General features: G+C 40.0%; 1 protein-coding gene and 1 long non-coding RNA gene across 3 annotated transcripts in view; one reads left to right on the forward strand and one right to left on the reverse strand.

Annotated features, from left to right (window-relative positions):
- LOC129624670 (ATP-binding cassette sub-family C member 4-like) overlaps positions 1 to 21557 on the reverse strand; it is a 161737-nt gene that overhangs the window by 25840 nt on the left and 114340 nt on the right. For both annotated transcript variants that reach the window (XM_055542833.1, XM_055542834.1), the window contains 2 exons: positions 19603 to 19758; positions 2017 to 2106 (listed from right to left, as the gene is read on the reverse strand). In XM_055542833.1, the coding sequence (XP_055398808.1) occupies positions 2017 to 2106; positions 19603 to 19758 (246 nt within the window). The remainder of the gene's footprint in view (positions 1 to 2016; positions 2107 to 19602; positions 19759 to 21557) is intronic.
- Positions 16250 to 18602, forward strand: LOC129624673 (uncharacterized). Its single transcript, XR_008701094.1, has 3 exons — positions 16250 to 16407; positions 16506 to 16599; positions 18482 to 18602. It is a non-coding gene; the product is annotated as an uncharacterized LOC129624673 (long non-coding RNA).

Here is a 21557-nt window from a genome sequence, read left to right on the forward strand (position 1 = left end):
GAATTCAAGAGTAGTGGATCATCCTGTTGTTCTTTACATTTAATGGTTAACACCTCTACACACCTCTTCTCTTGTAGAATTTTACTGTAAAAGACTCACAAACTTAAATGAAATCAGAGGTGCACTGCTTTTCAGGAGGAGAAGGTGAAGCAATTGACCCAATTTAAGAAAACAAAATCCACATGCTGCTGAAAAGCAGGGTGGGTGCGTATAGACTCAGTGGTGACATCCTTCAGAAACCAGAATTACTGGCTGGAAATGGTCATATCTCTAAATCTGCCTGCTCATAGTCAAGGCTCATCTGTATATTACAGATTTCAGAGCTTCCCTGAAAGGGTAACAGTAAATGACAACCACACCAATTCAAACCAATGTGAACAATCAATCTCTCAGATTTTTGTAACAAAAACAAACAAACAAACAAAAAGATTAAAGCAATATGCCAATGTCTCTGAAATGAAAAGATCAATCAAATATTTAGTAGTTATTTATGTAGAGTGTGTTTTTCCCTGTGTTTTTCTCAAAGAGTTTCATAGTATCTGGTCTTACATTTAGGTTTTTAACCCATTTTAAGTTTATTTTTGTATACGGTATTAGGGAGTGTTCTAATTTTATTCTTTTACACCTAGCTGTCCAGTTTTCCCAGCACCACTTACTGAAGAGACCACCTTTTCTCCATTGTATATTCCTGCCTACTTTGTCATAGATTAGTTGACCACAGGTGTGTGAGTTCATCTCTGAGCTTTCTATCCTGTTCCATTGATCTATATTTCTGTTTTTGTGCCAGTGCCATACCAATCTGATTACTCTAGCTTTGTATTGAACTGGCCAAAAAGTTAATTTAAATTTTTCCATAAAATCTTATGTAACAAACTTTTCGGCCAACTCAATAATATATTCTGAAGTCAGGGAATCTAATTTCTTCAGCTTTGTTTTTATTTCTTAAGACTGCTTTGGCTACTTTGAGTCTTTTGTGTTTCCATTAAAACTAAAATTTTTGGCTCTAATTCTATGAAAAATGCCATTGGTAATTTGACAGGGATTGTATCGAATCTGTAGATTATTTGGGTAGTATAGTCATTTTCACAATATTGTTTCTTCCAATCCAAGAACATGGTATATCCCTCCATCTGTTCTGTGTTGTTTTTTATTTCTGAGCAGATGTTCCAGGGTTCTGTTACCTGAATTAATGCTACACCATTAAAATGATATAATTGCCAATAAATAATCATTATCAATTCCAACTATATAATTTACCTTTCTAAACACTTTCCTATGATACCTCTACATATTATTGGTATGATTTTGTTTACATGTTTTAGTTAATAAGGAAAAACAACTATTGTCTCTACTTAGTAGATGTTCCCTAAGACCAGAGGAATACAATTAATATTGGAGTGTAATGCAGTAATTTTAATTCACTAAGTCACTGCTGCTGCTGCCGCTGCCAAGTCACTTCAGTCATGTCCAGCTCTGTGTGACCCCATGGACAGCAGCCCACCAGGCTCCCCCGTCCCTGGGATTCCTCAGGCAAGAATAATGGAGTGGGTTGCCATTTCCTTCTCCAATGCATGAAAGTGAAAAATGAAAGTGAAGTCGCTCAGTCGCGTCCGACTCTTAGCGACCCCATGGACTGCAGCCTACCAGATTCGTCCATCCATGGGATTTTCTAGGCAAGAGTACTGGAGTGGGGTGCCATTGCTTTCTCCGCACTAAGTCACTAGTAGAATTTAATCCCAGTTTTAACATCTAATTGAGTACTCTGCTAAGGAAAAGATTTAATTTGTTCAGGATTTCAGGGAAAAAGCTAAAATGAAAACATGTTGCATTATATTGTTGATTTTCATCATCATCAATACACACATTTTAAGTGCATACATGTCATCAGTGTTTTCCTAGGAGGTAAATGAAGCCAGTGAAACTAATACACTCCCCTTAATTATCTGCAATGCTCTAAGTGAAAACACACAGATACAGATGCTAACAAGTTAATTACAGTTACTATTAATAAATTACCTCTTCTAAGGCATTCCACAGTTCTTCATCCATATGCTCGTTAAAGGGATCCAGATTTTTCCTCATTGTTCCAGTGAATAAAACAGGTTCCTAAATAGTCCAAAATAGTGAACGTTATTACTGTAACCTCTTTTTTCATTTTATTCCAATGTGTACAGAATATCAAAATTAAAATACAAAACATCTAAATTAATTAATTATTAATAATAAAGTTGCAAGTGTATGTTTACAAAACAGTATCTCTAAAATAATTTTCTATTGTACAAAGTGTTCTACAAAATATCTTCTGGACTATTGAACACTAACAGAAGAAAGTGTTGACGTTTTTTCATCTTAAGAAAAAAAATGAAAACAAAGAAAGATTTGATTTTTTTTTAAAAATTCCATCTCAGTAATAAATATCTGCTTAAATACACACACAAACTGAGGAAATAATTACATGAGAAACTTAACATCAAGATCTACATAAATTAACTGTCAATCCTGGTGTGACAGGGACATACCAAGAGCATGATTAGTAGAAGTTTGTGCCTCAAAGTAAACTACTAATATTTACACATTGGCACTGAAGAATAAACTAAGGTATTTTCTCCATTGGTCAGACTGTCTTCTAGGACCTGGAATCTCTCCATATGTGTGAAATGAATATCCCCACACATTCAAGGGGAACATCAGCTCCTGGAGCCTGAAGCTTCTCTGTCCATGGAGAGATCACCTCTAATTCTGCACCAGGTGATCCCCACGTTCTCTTACATGTGCGTCAGTATCACCTGCCTCACAAGACCTCATTATTAACGGCAAGTCCAGGAGGACCTGAAACCCACTGTGACGTGAGCCATAATGAAATTATTTAACTAGCTTTTCCTGTTTTACTTCTGGAGAAGCCACAAGAAAATTACTGGAAATATATGCCTCCTTCTGAGTTTCAAGAAAAAATCTTCTACATAAGCTAATGTAGGCCATTTACATTTTCTTCTAGAAGATTCTAGTAAGCCATGTCACAAGAATATGAGCAGCAGTCAAGAGGCCAATTGGCTCCTTTCAGTGAAGAGTGCAAAACAAGGGGATGCACACGTGTGGGAACAAGAGGAGACCTGACTCTTCCACAAATGCCCGGAACTGCTCAGAATCACCATGTTTAAATCCTGCGCAGAAAAAAAAATAAAAATAAAAAAAATAAATCCTGCGCAGACTTGGGGCTGGACTTTCCTCATCATTTCACAAAAGCCTGAGAAGAAAGATGAAGACAGACATTTCTTTTCCCTAATCATGAGGAAGAATGATAGTCAGGAAGCCTTCTGAACCTTCCTTCAATATTGTCTCAGTTTTAAGTCTGGTCAGAGAGAAATGAATGCAGAAAACTCAGGGTCTGCCACCAAAAAAGATGTATCCCTGAACAAAACCCACAATTAAAAAGACATTATAAAGGGAGATTTATTCACACAAAGTTGATTAAGTGGCCCATATGCCTCCAAAGCACTGAAAGTCACTAGTCATAGGATATTTCAGAATGAGTACTGAACTGAACTGAAAAATCCCAAGACCAATTTAAGGTCTCCCTTAAAACTCTTGAATTTAGAATCAAAGACTAAACAACCATCTAAACAATGGTAAGTGTTTCTTGTCAGGGGGATAATCATCATTTTACTTCAGATTTTTATAAAAACGTGTTACTCTTTGTAATTATAAACACTAAGATTCCCACATGCAGGCAATTTCTCATCCTTCAGCTGTCTCCATGAGTTTTACATAAAAGATGTGGCCAGGCGAGGAGGGGAGGCTGGTCCCCAATATTCCTCCTCCTCTCTTCTCCATCTTCCCTCCATTTTCCAGATCCATTCAAGTAAGCAGGCTACTTCCTGAATATAATCTCAATTGGTGTTCTTTCTGGGGGACATGTTTAACTACTTCAGTTCCTGAGCACAAAGAACACACATACTTCAGCTTCCTGTTGTGTTTAAGGAAATTATGTAAGAAGAAATCTCATTTTTGCTTATTTCTGAAATTTTGAACAGAAATTGAGGAGTACCTTCTTAAGAAGTATTCATCTTTGAAAGCTCCCCCCAGGACTGACAGTCTATATCTCCACTCCCCTGTCTCTGGTTCCTACCCAGGTCCTTGCTGTTATCACATCTCCCTCAGTTCTGAGAGAGAGAGAGAGACAGACAGACAGACCATCCTGTCTGCTTCCAGGATCACAGGGAGCAGGGATTCAGGGAAGATGATGTGGGCCTGGCTCACCTAAGTGGGGCAACTCAAAGAGACAGCACTGGGCTTCCCCTCTGCAGAGTCTGCTCTCAGCTTCCTAGGTTCCCTAAATCAAGGTATTGAGACACAAGTATCATTGCTTCCTACATGTTTGGCAGGGAAAGAGAGACATAAGTTTTTCGTACCTAGACAAGTAACTTCAAATAATCACAGTAACAGACTTTCTCCACCTCTGAGCCAGCAAGACACTGTAAAGAGAAAGGGCTCTTGGCTGGGGAGGGATAAGATTTTGAGTATTTTCTCCTCTCACTTATTAGACCATGACATATAAGTGAATAACACATTTCTTAACCGATACTGTCCAAATGAGGGACAGGGCAGTAGGAGTAGTATCTTATGGCTTTGCTCCATGATTATTCACTCTTGTTATAGTTTGGGCAATTCTTTTGAGTGGGATCATAGAAAAAATGGGGAAAATATCTCATGAGTACAACATTGCCAAAGAATTGATGCTTTCAAATTGTGGTGCTTGAGAAGACTCTTGAGAGTCCCTTGGACAGCAAGGAGATCAAACCAGTCAATGCTAAAGAAAATCAACCCTGAATATTCCCTGGAAGGACTGATGCTGAAGCTGAAGCTCCAACACTTTGGCCACCTGATGGGAAGAGCTGACTCATTGGAAAAGACCCTGGAAAATACTAGGAAATATTGAGGACAGGAGGAGAACAGGGGTGATAGAGGATGGGATGGTTGGATGGCATTATTGACTTAATGGACATGAGTTTGAGCAGACTTCAGGAAATAGTGAAAGACAAAGAAGCTTGGCGTGCTGCAGTTCATGGGGTCACAAAGAGTCAGACATGACTTAGCAACTGAACAACAACATTTATTGAAAAAATGTGTTTGGAATCAGACAGTTCTAAGTTCTGATTCTATTGTTCACTAGTTATTAGGCCCAGTGTAAGTTATTAATCTTTCTAAGACTCAGTTCGCTTATTGGAAACTGGGGTTAGCCTTGTGGGGTTGCTCTGAGAATCTGGAACAACAGTGAAGTTCCTTATATGATGCTAACATGGACTAGGAGCCCAGCCCAATAGGGGACAATGAAAAGCAGTCTCTGTTAAACTGCAGGTGTAGTCAATGGATCATGAAATCAATTTAGTGCCTTGTGACCATCATTTTGTCTTTTATATGAACTAGAATAGAACCGGTAGCATGAAAGATATCAGAGCACAGAGCAAGAATAATATTGTTTTGTGAAATTTTTGTGCCTGTGTGTGTGTGTGTGTGTGTGGTGTGCATGCACACATGAAATAATGATGTGAAGCAGTTTCATGGAACACAGTCAACAGCCAGTTGAAGTCACAAGCAAAGCAATTCACTGCTCAGGCTCTGGAGTTGAGAATCTTTTTAATTTGAATCCTGTTAATATATTTTAGAAATTAATATTTGTATCATTTGTAAATATTTTCTTCAATTCCATAGGTTGTCTTTTCAGGGTTTTTTTTTTAGTAATTTCCTTTGTGGTACAAAGCTTTTATGTTTAATTAGGTCCCATTTGTTTATTTTTGTTTCCATTATTTTAGGGGACAGATCCAAGAAAATATTGCTGTGATTTATGTCAACAATTATTCTGCTTAATTTTTCTTCTAGGATCTTGTCTGACAAAATATCTTATCTTACAGGTCTTTGGGTCATTAATTCATCTTGACTTTATTTTTGTATATGGCATTAGAGAACATTCAAATTTCATTCTTTTACATGTAGCTGTGCAGATTTCCAATCCCAAAGAAAGGCAATGACAAAGAATGCTCAAACTACTGCACAATTGCACTCATCTCACATGCTAGCAAAGTAATGCTCAAAATTCTTAAAGCCAGGCTTCAACAGTACATGAAGCATGAAGTTACAGATGTTCAAACTGGACTTAGAAAAGGCAGAGGAACAAGAAATAAAATTGCCAACATCCGCTGGATCATTGAAAAAGCAAGAGAGTGCCAGAAAAACATCTATTTATGCTATATTGACTATGCCAAGGCCTTTGACTGTGTGGATCACCACAAACTGTGGAGAATTCTGAAAGATATGGGAATAGCACACCACCTGACCTGCCTCTTGAGGAATCTGTATGCAGGTCATAAAGCAACAGTTAGAACTTGACGTGGAACAATGGACTGGTTCCAAATTGGGAAAGGAGTATGTCAAGGCTATATATTGTCACCCTGCTTATTTAACTTATATGCAGACTACATCATGAGAAATGCTGGGTTGGATGAAGCACAAGAAGGAATCAAGATTGCCGGGAGAAATATCAGTCACCTCAGATATGCAGATGACACCATGCTTATGGCAGAAAGTGAAGAAGAACTGAAGAGCCTCTTGATGAAAGTGAAAGAGGAGAGTGAAAGAGTTGGCTTAAAGCACAACATTCAGAAAACTAAGATCATGGCATCCAGTGCCATCAGTTCATGGCAAATAGATGGGGAAACAGTGGAAACAGTGGCAGACTTGATATTTTTTGGCTCCAAAATCACTGCAGATGGTGATTGCAGCCATGAAATTAAAAGACGTTTACTCCTTGGAAGAAAAGTTATGACCAACCTAGATAGCATATTAAAAAGCAGAGCCATTACTTTGCCAGCAAAGGTCCATCTAGTCAAGGCTATGGTTTTTCCAGGAGTCATGTATGGATATAAGAGTTGGAATATAAAGAAAGCTGAGCGCCAAAGAATTGATGCTTTTGAACTGTGGTGTTGGAGAAGACTCTTGAGAGTCCCTTGGACTGCAAGGAGATCCAACCAGTCCATCCTAAAGGAAATCAGTTCTGAATATTCATTGGAAGGACTGATGCTGAAGCTCCAATAATTTGACCACCTGATGTGAAGAACTGACTCAGCTGAAAAGACCCTGATGCTGGGAAAAATTGAAGGCGGGAAGAGAAGGGGACGACAGAGGATGAGATGGTTGGATGGCATCACCAACTCAATGGACATGAGTTTGAGTAAACTACAAGAATTGGTTATGGACAGGGAAGACTGGTGTGCTACAGTCCATGGGGTTGCAAAGAGTAGGACATGACTGAGCGACTGAACTGAACTCAACTGTGCAGATTTCTCCATACTATTTATTGAACAGACTGTCTTTTCTTCATTACATATTCTTACCTCTTTTGTCTTAAGTTAATTGACCATAAGTGTGTGGGTTTATTTCTGGGTTTTCTATCCTGTCCCATTAATCTATGTGTCTGGTTTCTGTGACAGCAACATAGTTTACCATTACTGTAACTTTGCAATATAACCTAAAGTCAGGGACTGTGATTCCTCCAGATTCATTCTTCTCTCTCAAGATTGTTTTGACTGTTTGGGGTATTTTCTGTTTCCATGCAAATTAAAAAAAATAATAATTTTGTTCTAGTTTTGTGAAAAATGCCACCAGTAATCTGATAGAGATTGCATTGAATCTGTAAATTGTCTTGGATAGTATGGTTATTTTTAACAATATTGATTCTTTCAATCCAAGAACACAGAATATATTTTCTTTTGTTTGTATCATCTTCAATTACTCTCATCAGTGTTTTACAGGTTTTGGGCTAAACATCTTTTGCCTCCTTAGGTAGATTTATTTCTAGATTTTTTTTTTCCTTTGATGTGATGTCAATGGGATTGTTTCCATTATTTCTCTTTCTGGTACTTTGTTTCTAGTCTATATAATTGCAGCCTATTTCTGTATATATAACAGCTTATACACCTCAATATCAAAAGAACAAACAACCTTATCAAAAAATTGGAAGAAGACCTAAATAGACATTTCTCCAAAGAAGACATACAGATGGTCAATAGGCCCATGAAAAGATACTCAACATCACTAATTGCTAGAGAAATACAGATTAGAACTACAATGATGTATCATCTCACACTGGTTAGAATGATCATCATTAAATAGTCTACAAATAATTATTAGTCTACTATTTAATAATTAAATAATTAAATAGTCTACAAATACAGATTAAAACTACAATGAGGTATCACCTCACACTGGTTAGAATGATCATCATTAAATAGTCTACAAATAATAAATGCTGGAGAGGGTGTGAAGGAAAGGGGACCCTCCTACCACTGTTGGTGGTAATGTAAATCGGTACAGCTGTTATGGAAAAGAGTATGGAGGTTCCTTAAAAGCTGAAAAAGAGTTACTGTGTGATCCAGAAATTCCACTCCTCAGCAAGTATCTGGAAAACATAAAAACCTTAATTCAAAAAGATACATGCACCCCAGTATTCGCAACAGTACTACTTATAATAGCCAAGATATGTTCATGGACAGATGAGTGGATAAAGATATGATGTATACACACACACACACACACACACACACACACAGGATTATTATTCAGCCATAAAAAGAATGAAATAATGCCATCTGTAGCAACATGGATGAACCTAGAGATTATGAGACTAGGTAAAATAAGTCAGGCAGAGAAAGACAAATATCATATGCTGCTGCTGCTGCTGCTAAGTTGCTTCAGTCATTTCCAACTCTGTGTGAGATCATTTATATGTGGAATCTTAAAAAATGGCAGAAATGAACTTATTTACAACACAGAAACAGATTAAAAAGCATAAAAAAAAACAACTAATGGTTAACAAAGAGGAGAGTGGTGAAGGATAAATTAAAAATCTGTGCTTAATAAATATACACTGCTGCTGCTGCTGCTGCTAAGTCACTTCAGTCTTGTCCAACTCTGTGCGACCCCATAGATGGCAGCCCACCAGGCTCCCCCGTCCCTGGGATTCTCCAGGCAAGAACACTGAAGTGGGTCGCCATTTCCTTCTCCAATGCATGAAAGTGAAAAGTGAAAGTGAAGTCATTCAGTCGTGAAAAAGCAAAAGTGAAGTCGCTCAACTTTTAGCTATCCCATGAACTGCAGCCTACCAGACTTCTCCGTCCATGGGATTTTCCAGGCAAGAGTACTAGAGTGGGGTGCCATTGCCTTCTCCTAAATACACACTATTATTTTGCTATACAATTGAAACACTGCGAAAAAAACAATCAGCCACACACGAAATTTGGCTCCTGGCTCTGCCCCTTACTTGATTAGTGGGACAAGCTCCCAGTGCCTCAGTTTTTAAATCTGTCAGGTAAGGATAACAACAGAAATGTGAGGATTAAGCAGGAAATGGTCAAATAAGGGGCTAAAATGTGTTAATGATTTCACAAATGTTAGGAATTATTATCAGTACTTGTGTAACTTGTCAGGGGCTGTAACAAGCATGAGAGAAGAAAGAAGAGATACAGGCCCTGTCCTCAAGGAGAGGAAGAAAAAAGCCAAGAGTGTGGGGAAGGCTGAGAAAAAAGGCCAGAGATCTTGGTGGCAGACTGGTAAGTAAGTGTACAAGGTCATCGTCAGGAAAGAAGCTGCTGGGTGGGGAACATGAAATCAAAGTACAAAAAAGTGTTATTCTCTCTTCTTGTTTTTGGTGGAAACGTTAGATACATGTCTCTGTTACACTTTTCCCCAAATTCCTATTGTGTTTTTTTTTTTTTTGTTTGTTTATTTGCTCTACTATTTATATTTATATGAACAATTTAGTTTATATTGTAAACAATATATATAAAGAAAATCACCAAGGACCAAGAACACATAAGCAGAAATTAAAGAATAAAGTCATTCCAGAAGGTGTCACTCTTTTTATTAAGCAGAAATAAGATCCAAAGGCCAGTAACCCAATCATTAAGAATAACAGTTCCTGATGACTGAGAATTCCCAAGAACCATGTCTGGTTCTTGGGAATTGTTCATAAGGCACAAACCTTATCTCACCCAGTTGTGTGTGGTAAGTCTCTTCAGTCATGTAAGACTCTTTACGACCCCATGGATTGTGGCTCACCACACCCCTCTGTCCATGGGATTCTCCAGGGAAGAATACTGGAGTGAGTTGCCATGCCCTCCTCCAGTGGATCTTCCTGACCCAGGGATTGAACCTGCATCTCTTATGTCTCCTGCATTGGCAGGCAGGTCTTTTACCACTAGCACCACTTGGGAAGCCCAGTTATATCTTCACAACAAATTTGTGTGGCAATGATTCCCAGACCTGGTTTAAGGATGAAGACACTGAAGTCTGGAAGCTGAGCGATGACATCAAGGCCCCACAGTCCTTTGAGGCAGAGTACAAATACAATTGTTGGGTCATGTTGACACTCGGTCTACACAAACATTCTATGCCTTGCTGTCTCTGGAATGCTTTCCTGGGAAGGTCTGCACATTACAAGTTCTCTACAGATACTCCCTCTTTTATCAACCAATATTGTACCTTGGAGACAAAGGTATAGAGAGAGGAATCTACATGTATACAAAGCTTGGCACTATTTTGTAAAGATGCTCTCTGGAGTGTGTACATTGAACATGCTCAAAGGAAGGGTGGAAATCAACAGAACAGAACAGAACCAAACCATGTTGATGCAAAGGTATGTTTACTCTTTGCTCAGATGTGCTTCCAAACATTATTGGCAGAGCCAAGGATCTTCTAACATTATTTCTTTATTTATAGAGTTATTTTATGTACACAGGCATACAACTTTTTCTTATTAAGAAGCTTTAAAAATAATGCAGGGCATGTTTCTAAAGCCTAGCATCCAAGGTTATAAAAGGATTTTACAGACATGCCCTTTATTTCTGTTAACTAATCTCAATTCAGAGATGAGTATGATCAAAATGTAAAACCTGGGAATCTAAGCTCATTTATTTTCTACTGTAACCACAAGTCATAATTAAATAACCAGAGGGAATCTTGAAATATGGAGACTGGACATGCTAAAAAGTTCTTCCCATTTTTCCTGAAAGGGATATCTTTGAAAAAAAATTTTTAATTGTAGTAAAATACACATGAAATTTACTAGCTTAACCATTTGTAAGTACACAGTTCAGTGGTATTAAATACATTCACATTATTGTACATCTCTACCTTCTAGCCACAGAACTTCTTTCATCTTGCAGAACTGAAACTCTACCCACTAAACAACTCCCCACTCCCAGCAGCTCCTGGCACCCACCATTCTACTTCCTGTCTCCATGTGTTTACTACTCTAGGTAGCTCATATTAGTAGAATCATACAGTATTTGTCCTTTGTGATTGGCTTGTTTTACTTAGCTTAATTTCCACAAGGTTCATCTGTGCCGTAGCACAAGTCAGAACTTCCTTCCTTTCTAAGGCTGAATAATACTGCACTGTATACATATATGCACCACATTGTGTTTATTGATTCACCTGTCAATGGACCTTTGGGTGCCTCCACCTTTTTGCTACTGAGAATAATGCTGCGATGAACATGCAAGTACAGGCATCACTTCAAGATCTTTCTTTCACTTCTTTTGGGTTTATACTCTAAAGTAGAATTCCTAGATCATATAATAATTCTATCTTTAACTTTTTTGAAAAATGACTACTTGTTTTCCACAGTGGCTGTACTATCTTACATTCCTACCAGCAATGAACAAGGATTCTAATTTCTCTACATCCTTGCCAATACTGCCAATCTATTTTCTTTCTTTCTCTCTTTCATTTTTCTATTTGATAGTAGATGTCTTAAAGGGTGTGAGGTGGCATTTCACTGTAGTCTGTAAAGCTGTATCTTGGTTTCAAAAGTACTTAGACATACACATTACCATATGTAAAATTAGATAGCCAGTGGAAATTTGCTGTATGAGCAGGGAGCTCAAATCCAGTGCTCTGTGATAACCTAGAAGGGTGGAATGAGGTGGGAAGTGGGAGGTGGGAAGGAGGTTCTAGAGGGAGGGGACATATGTATACCTATGGCTGATCCATGTCGATATATGGCAGAAACCAAAAGAGTATTGTAAAGTAATTATCTAACAAATTAATTAGAAAAACAAGAGTACTTAGAGTAATTCCAGGTATTTTAGAGGCCATGGGTATAGCAACAGCTGTACTCAGTTGTAAGATCCAAGCCCACGTTCTCCTTCCCTTTGGGTGCCATGTTGAGATGCTTCCTAATACACAGGCATTTCAGGGCACATTAAACCCACATTCCAGAAAGCACAAATACCTGGATCATTTTGTCTCATCTCCTCTCTGTTTTTCATCTCATGAGTGTATTTATCTGAGTTTCCTTTGATGGGCAGATGATTATCAAGTATATAAAATAAATTCAAATTCCTTTTTTAAAAAGCAGTAAGTCTGTCAAAGGAGAGGGCAGGATGGAAGATGAGGATACAGGATCTAGGTTGCCTTTGGCTATATACCTGAAGGATAGTAATGTCTCAGTAAATATTCACCAAATGATGTTGAGTGAATGAACCACAAGGAATGACATGAGTGTCTACTGTGCATATGAATCGAGTCTCCAAAACACTCTCTGAAAGTTATACTTCTTTAAGAAGCAGAAGAAAAGAAAATAGAATCAGAGTCCAGGAAAAGACTGGATAATGGCCAATTCAATGCTCCACTATCACGGTAGTCATATCTGGGTCTACATGAAGCACTGCACACTTAGTGACCTATTTTGTCCTCACAACAGCTCAAGGGGTCGGTACTGTTTGTTACCTTGTAAGACAGAGAAAACTGAGGTACATAGAGACAGATTTCTCAGTCACCTGCTCTACCTCACTATTCTGTACTGCCTCCCTGGTGAAAATTATTTACTAATGGATGAATTGTCAAAGTCTCCCCAAAGCATCTATATACCCTGTAATTCTCAAAGCTCAACAGTTTCACAGAAAGTCCTCCAAGAAGATAATCACCTTTGAAAAGATGTCCTCATTTCCCACAGCAAAATTCCATCTGTAAGACACTTAAAAGTCATGTTTCCCTATAGGAACCTCTCCAGTGCTAAACAAACCATTTATCCTTTTGTTCTCAGAATTATGTGGTTATCAGTGAATAAAATTGTGGAAACTGAGGAAGACTGAGTCCAGAAATCTATCTCAGTAACTTATTAAATCACATGCACACAAAACTAACAAATGAACAAAGAAACAAAACATGTGTCCGATGAAAATGTCTGTTGAAAATACCTGATGTTAAAACTGTGCTCTATTGGGGAAAAAAGGATCAACCCTTTGATGTAATTTGGAAAAAAAAAAAGAAAAGCAAATTGAGAGAGTCATTTCCTAGGCAGGTTGATAGGGAGTCTAGGGGTCCCCAAGGAGAGAGGGGTCTGGAATTCTCAAGGAGGAAGAAAGGACAAACTTTTTTTTCTTTCTCCACATTCCTTAGGATTATATAACAATAATGTATCCTGCCTAAGGACAGCCTTTGGATTCAACCTTCTGTTTTCTTAAAATGTTAATTATGGGAGTAGGTCTGATGAGGTCTTTACAACCTCCAGATATTCTTTGGATTATATAACTTCATTGTTAACACTGGCAAGCGGGTACTCTTTCTGCCCCCCTCTGATGCCTATGTCAGAAGCTTTCTCTATCTCCTTTATACTTTAATAAAACTTTATTACACAAAAGCTCTGAGCAATCAAGCCTCGTCTCTGGCCCCAGATTGAATTCTTCTCCTCCGGGGGCCAAGAATCCCGGTGTATTCAGATGATTCAACAACAACCTTTCATCTTGGGGGCTCGTCCGGGATCCTTCAGGACAAGGTAAGGATGCTTGGAGCTTTAGTTCTTTGTTCTCTTAGTGAACACGTTTTCTGCTGTGCTTTACTAACTCTACCGTGTGCTTGTGTGAGTGGATGGCATGTCCTGCGTGAAGCAAGTAAGGAGCCCTGCTCTGTGGTTCCACGGTGATCTCATAGGGCTTATGGCAGAAACCTGTTGGGAGGGGTTATACCGACCTGCCAATTCCAAGAGGCACCCAAATATCTCCTTCAGGAACCGACCAGAAATGGGCAAAGCGTGTGGACCGAATTCTCCTTTCTCGGTCAAACTTTTCGGTCTCTTTGACCATTTCATAACTCCTTGGGAATTAGAAGTACTAACCTAATCTATCGGATCATAGACTTTCAAGGGACTTGTGATCTATACTGTTATTGTGTACTGTGGCTTAGGTCCCAAACTTGGATCGGTAGCCAAACAATGCCTAGCCTCGCTAGGAATCAAAAGTTCAGAAACTAGATGGAGCTCTAGCTTCCAGAACATCTCTGAGGTTAAAGGTTACTCAGATTGGGACTGCAATGGGTTTTTTTCTTTGGTAACGCCGGCTCTTAGTGGATCAAAAGAGGCTATTATACTGGTGTGGTGATGCTTGGAAAGAACATCTCAGTTTTATGTTCGTGTCGGTCTTATTGTAGTCAGGAAATACTCAGGGTTGTGCACAGGCACTCAGGTGACGAATGTTTCCCACTGCAGTCTTGGCTTGGGAGGCATTCTGGAAGGTTACTCTGATTCACCCCGGGTGACATCAGAGGCAAGCAAGGTTAAGGGTGAAGAGCTGGACGTCAAGTAGGGATGCTATCAAGTCTACCCCTGGTACATCCCCACCCCATCTCGGTGGTAGAACCGGGAGGGACGAGTACGGTGCCTGTGTCGGCAAGGGACAGACTAAGTCCAACCAGGAAGGAAAAGCTTTTGGTGTAATGTCTGTCTACACCCCCATCTAGAGCAGGGAGGGACGCCTCTGGTAGAAAAAATGGCGCTGGTCGCTTTTTTTCTCTCTTACAGATGGGAGCTAACAATTCCAGCCTCACTCCTTTGAACTGTATCCTGAAAAACTGGGATAGATTTGATCCCCAGGGCTTAAAGAAGACACACCTGGTCTTCTTATGTGATACTGCATGGCCACGGTATCCATTGGAGGATGGCGAACGGTGGCCAGTTGGAGGGTCTCTTAAGTATAATACTGTTCTACAATTAGACTGGTTCTGTAAGGAACAAGGGAAATAGGTAGAAGTAGCATATGTGTTGCCCTTTTTCTCTCTTTGAAATATGCCAGACTTATGTCCTAAGGGTATAGATTTGGGCGTGAAACCTTCAGCTCCCTCCTGTCCTCTTACTTTGCCCCCGTACCGGGGACTCCAAACTGGGATTCAAACTGCCCACATGGAGGTCCAAACAACTCCTGTCTCAGTACGACCTCAGACTCCTCTGGTTTCAGTAGAAACTCAGACCATCGAAGTAAGAGATGAGATGGAGGACAGGAGACAAAGAGAAACAGGTTTCTCCAATCTATCCCTCAGATCATATGCGCAGAGCAGCCAGAGAGACTGAGGAACAGCCACACAAGCTGTTGCCTCTTTATGAAACACCCACCGGGAGAAATAATCAGTCTGTGAGAGTTAATAAGCCTTTTTCTTATCAAGAAATACAAAGAATCAAGGAGGATCTGGGAGACTATTTAGAGGACCCAGAAAAATATATTAGAGCTTTTAAAGGTGTTACTCTGCTTTATGACCTCACTTGGAAGGATGTGATGTATATCTTGAGATGAACGCTGACTCCCGAGTCAAAGACTCGAGTTTTGGGAAAAGCGGTTGCTTATGGAGATGAATGGCTTAGTAATGAATCAGTAGGGAAGAGGGAGAATGAGATAGCGGCCCTCCCCACTGGGAATCAGGTGGTCCCAACAATAGAACCAGACTGGGACTACAACACAGCTAAAGGAAGATGGGATCAGAGTCATTTTGTTAGATGTATTCTTGAAGGACTTAGGCAGGCGCGTTCTAAGCCTTTAAACTATGGCAAATTGGCAGACATAGAACAGGAGGAAAAACAAGCTCCTGGTAAATTCCTAGATAGACTGAGAGAAAGCCTTCACAGATTCACTGAGATTGATCCCGAAAGTGAAGAGGGAAAAGTGATCTTAAAGGATAGATTTTTCACTCAGTCGGCTCCAGATATCTGCCGTAAGCTATTAAAACAGGAGTATGGACCAAATCAGTCTTTAGATACTCTGATACAACTGGCTCAGTCTATTATGGTAGAAAATATGAGGAAAAGAAAGAAAGGCAAAAAAAGACAAAAGAAAAGGCGGAAGCCTTCACCATGGCTATGAAAAACGTTCTTAAACAGCCTGAGAAAAATGCCCAGAGGGACCCAGGTGAAAAGGGATGGGCTTGCTATTACTGTGGAAAGGAGGGGCACCTCAAGCAGAATTGCCCTCAGGCATCTAAGCCGCCCCCGGCTCCATGTCCGGTCTGCAAAGGACCACACTGGAAGAGAGACTGCCCCCAGAGGCATAGGTCTCCGCGGTCGGACTCTCAAGACAATCAGGACTGAAGGTGCCCGGGGGTCCCCACACAGGCTCCCACCCTAATTACACCTGAGGAACCCCGGGTATTAATAATTGTGGGGGGCCAATCCATCGATTTCCTTTTAGATACTGGGGCAACTTATTCTGTGCTTACTGAAGCCCCTGGCCCACTTTCTTCCTGATCCGCTTCTGTAATGGGACTGTCTGGACGAGCCAAAAGGTATTATTTCAGTTATTCTTTATCTTGCAACTGGGATTCTGTGCTGTTTTCACACGAGTTTCTGATCATGCCAGAATCTCCCTCACCCCTTTTGGGAAGGGATATACTGAGCAAGGTCTATGCCTCTGTTTTCATGAATATGGAGCCCTCCCTTTCTCTCCCTTTAGTTGAACAAAATGTAAATCCTAGAGTATGGGCTGAAGGAAAATCTGTGGGTCGAGCACAAAATGCTATTCCTGTAGTTGTTAAGCTCAAAGACCCGCACGTATTTCCACATAAGAAGCAGTATCCACTGAAACCTGAAGTTAAGGAAGGGTTAAAACCCATCATCAAAAATTTAAAGGAGCAGGGACTATTAATTCCCTGTAACAGTCCTTGCAACACTCCTATTTTGGGTATAAAGAAATTGAATGGTAAATGGAGACTAGTTCAAGATTTACGAATAATAAATGAAGCTGTAGTTCCTTTACACCCCATGGTGCCTAATCCTTATACTCTATTGTCTGAAATTCCTGAACGGGCCAAATATTTCTCAGTAATTGATTTAAAGGATGTCTTCTATTCAGTGCCCTTGGCAGAAGAAAGTCAATTTCTATTTGTCTTTGAAGACCCTACGCAGCCAGCTTCTCAGTTAACCTGGACAGTTTTGCCCCAGGGATTTCGTGACCGTCCTCACTTTTTCGGACAAAGTTTGTCACGGGATCTACAAAACTTTAATAGCTCTGAAGCAGTGGTGTTACAATATGTAGATGATATTTTGCTCTGTGCTGAGACAGAGGAAGCTTGTTCGCTAGCCTCAGAAGATTTCTTAAACTTTCTGGCAGACTGTGGTTACAAGGCATCAAGAGAAAAGACTCAGCTTTGTCAACAATCGGTTAGATATCTAGGCCTAATCATATCAGAAGGGACTAGGGCCATAGGCCCTGAGAGAATTAAACCTATACTAAATCACCCCCTACCTATGACTTTAAGATAATTGAGAGGATTTTGGGGAATCACAGGTTACTGTCGCATTTGGATTCTGGGTTACGGGGAACTTGCCTGACCTTTATATAAACTTATAGCTGAAACTCAGCAGGCCCAAACCGACAAACTGGTTTGGTCTCCAGAAACTCAAAAGGCTTTTAAGGTTCTTCAGACTGCTCTCCTGCAAGCTCCAGCTCTGAGCTTGCCCACAGGGTCAGAATTTAATTTGTTTGTCACTGAAAGAAAAGGTGTGGCGTTGGGAGTTTTGACACAACCCCGAGGGCCTCACCAGCAACCTATTGCTTATCTAAGCAGAGAATTAGATGTAGTTTCACGTGGGTGGCCCCACTGCCTAAGAGTAATTGGGGCAATGGTTTTATTAGCACCTGAAACTTTAAAAATAATTAATGGACGAAACCTTACTGTACTGACTTCTCATGATGTGAGTGGAATCTTAAATTCTAAGGTTAATATTTGGATGACAGACAGTAGGCTTCTTAAGTATCAGTCATTGTTGTTAGAAGGACCAGTAACTAAGCTTAAAGTTTGTGGGAATTTAAATCCTGCCACTTTCCTTCCTGAGAAGGAAAATGAAACACCTGATCACGATTGTTCTCAATTCCTAACTTTAAAGAATGCAGCTCAGGAGGATCTAAAGGATACCCCATTAGACAATCGTGACATGGAAATATTTACAGATGGCAGTTATTTTGTTAGGGATAGAAAGCATAAAGCTGGTAACGCCCTGGTGACTGCTGAACAGATTTTGGAAGCAAAATCTCTCCCCCAGGGAACCAGTGCTCTGTTGGCAGAGCTTGTGGCCCTGATCTGAGCTCTAGAATTAAGCAAAGGGCAGCGGATGGGCCTGATAATCTATCTGAGTCTACTGCTGACTCCAAAAATCCTGAGTCTGCAGTTTGATCCTCAAGACAATGTCTTCCTGTTCTGGGCTCACTCCTATGCTGCATTCCACAATCTATCTAAATGCTGGATCTGCAGAGTGCTCCCCTCTTCATCAGTGGAAGGCTTCCCATGGTGGACATCCCCATTTCAAGGAAAAGACTTTCTCCAAGTCTGTGAATACAATCTTCGACAGCAATCACATGCGATGCCTCTTCTTCATCTGATGACATCTACCAACCCTAAAATGGACTGTACAACACTTTGTACTTTAACTATGGACATAATGTGACTTTTAATTTTGATTCTGATTGTTTTGTTTTTACTGTTTGCTTCCTGCATCTGTAATTGTATAACTGGAATTGTTTCTAGCCACATGAAAGCTTTTAAGTTACAAATGGTTGCTCAAACTCCTGCTACTGCTGTAGCTTCCTCCAACTACTATTTGGGGCCCCTGGATCAGATATTCTCAATATGAGGATTAGGAGAATATGTTGCCTCACCAATTTAGGGACAACACCCCTTGTCAGCTCGGAAGTAGTTATGGAACGAGAACGACGCCCCTTTTTCCTAGGCAACATAATTCTCCTAAAAGAAAAGGGGGGAATGAGAGAGTCATTTCCTAGGCAGGTTGCTAGGGAGTCTAGGGGTCCCCAAGGAGAGAGGGGTCTGGAATTCTCAAGGAGGAAGAAAGGACAAACTTTTTTTCTTTCTCCACATTCCTTAGGATTATATAACAATAATGTATCCTGCCTAAGGACAGTCTTTGGATTCAACCTTCTGTTTTCTTAAAATGTTAATTATGGGAGTAGGTCTGATGAGGTCTTTACAACCTCCAGATATTCTTTGGATTATATAACTTCATTGTTAACACTGGCAAGCGGGTACTCTTTCTGCCCCCCTCTGATGCCTATGTCAGAAGCTTTCTCTATCTCCTTTATACTTTAATAAAACTTTATTACACAAAAGCTCTGAGCGATCAAGCCTCGTCTCTGGCCCCGGATTGAATTCTTCTCCTCCGGGGGCCAAGAATCCCAGTGTATTCGCGTGATTCAACAACAACCTTTCAAAATTAAAAGCAATTAAACTTAGATATGCTATAAAAAGAACAATGTGACAATGGTCTGATGTGCATACCTGAGGTGCAACTGACATTTTCTTCCTTAAATCATGAAGTCCAATGTTGTTTGTCCAGATCCCATCAATCCGAATGCTACCTTCGGGTTCTGACAATCTAAGAAGAGCAGCGATGAGGGAACTTTTTCCGGCTCCTGTTCTTCCCACAATGCCACACTGTAAAGAGACCAAGGGGGATTAAAAATTAACAGGATACAACAAACCTAGGAGAAACCCTGATTGTTGAAGATGAATTTTCAAAGTTCTATTACATATAAAGAGTATTCTGTAGTTTCTCAAGCATGGTCTTGGTGACATTTTGGGTCAGATAATTCATTGTTGGGGGGTCAGGAGACTGTCTTGTATATTGTAAGATGTTTAAAAGTACCCATGAACTCTACCCACTAGGTACCAGATTCAATCCCCAAATTGTGGCGATCAAAAATGACAGATATTCACAAATGTCCCTGGTTGAGACCACCATCACCCCAAGCATATGGAATATAAACTAGAGCGATTTTTATGCCTTCTTAAGATTGTAGCTCAGCTGGTAAAGAATCTGCCCACAATGCCAGAAACCTGGGTTCGATCCCTGGGTTGGAAGATCCTCTGGAGAAGGGAAACTCTACCCACTCGAGTATTCTGGCCTGGAGAATTCCATGGTCTGTAGAGTCCATGGGGTCGCAAAGAGTCAGACACAACTGACTTTCACTTCACTTCACTTCAAGATTTCATGCAGTTTTATTCAGATTTCCCCAAAGGGATGCTTAATATTCTGAAAATTGTTTTCTGTGATTATCACATAGTATCCATTATGTGCCATGTTAAAGGGGAGGACAGGTATGTGTGTGTGGTGTATGTGTATAAATGTGCATGGATGTGTGTAACTAACATTCATAAATAAAGCAAGATGACTTAAAAAATCATCTGCTGGCCATGAAAAACCAGCAGTCTCCTAAGTGGTGCATAAGAAGTCAGCTTTTAAATTAGCTTTATTCCTGCTGCTTAGGTAATTGGACCTTGGGAATCACATGGGTACTTTTACAGAGATGTCAACAAGTCAGAAGTGATACACAAACAAGTACTCACTTTCTCAGGGATCTGTTATTTAAGAGGAATTATTCTTTGGTAGAAAAATGAAATCATTTCCTAATATTAAATATCTTAATTATATTCGATGTTGAAACATCTTAAAATATAAAATGCAAAACCTTAAAAGACAGAGGCCAGTAGACAAAATGCACATAATGAGGCCAACAATAACATAAACAAAATTTGCTGTTTACAGGGGACCTTTAATTGGAGCAGTACAAAAGGCATCTTATTAACAAATTAATACTTACAATTAAACCTTGAAATAATACATGTTAAGTGTCAGTCTATTAATACCAAAGCAGGGAGAAATTAAATGACTAGCAATAAGATTAAAGAATCTATACAATGCAGGTTAAATGCTGCTGCTGCTGCTGCTGCTGCTTAATCACTTCAGTCGTGTCTGACTCTGTGCGACCCCATAGACAGCAGCCCACCAGGCTCCCCCGTCCCTGGGATTCTCCAGGCAAGAACACTGGAGTGGGTTGCCATTTCCTTCTCCAATGCATGAAAGTGAAAAGTGAAAGTGAAGTCGCTCAGTCGTATCCGACTCTTAGCGACCCCATGGAATGCAGCCTACCAGGCTCCTCCATCCATGGGATTTTCCAGGCAAGGGTACTGGAGTGCGGTGCCATTGCCTTCTTGCTGGTAGGGAATAAAACTGCATTTAAATATGTATGCAGAAACTGACTTTTTTACCAATGAGTTTGAAAGTGAAAGAAAGTATTAGTCACTCAGTCTTGTCTGACTTTTTGTGACCCCATGGAATGTAGCCCACCAGGCTCCTCTGTCCATGGAATTCTCAAGAGAAGAACAGTAGAGTGGGTTGCCATTTCCTACTCCAGGAGATCTTCCTGACCCAGGGACGGAGCATGGGTCTCTTG

Source organism: Bubalus kerabau, chromosome 12 (assembly GCF_029407905.1).
Source record: "Bubalus kerabau isolate K-KA32 ecotype Philippines breed swamp buffalo chromosome 12, PCC_UOA_SB_1v2, whole genome shotgun sequence".
Lineage (NCBI taxonomy): Eukaryota > Metazoa > Chordata > Mammalia > Artiodactyla > Bovidae > Bubalus > Bubalus kerabau.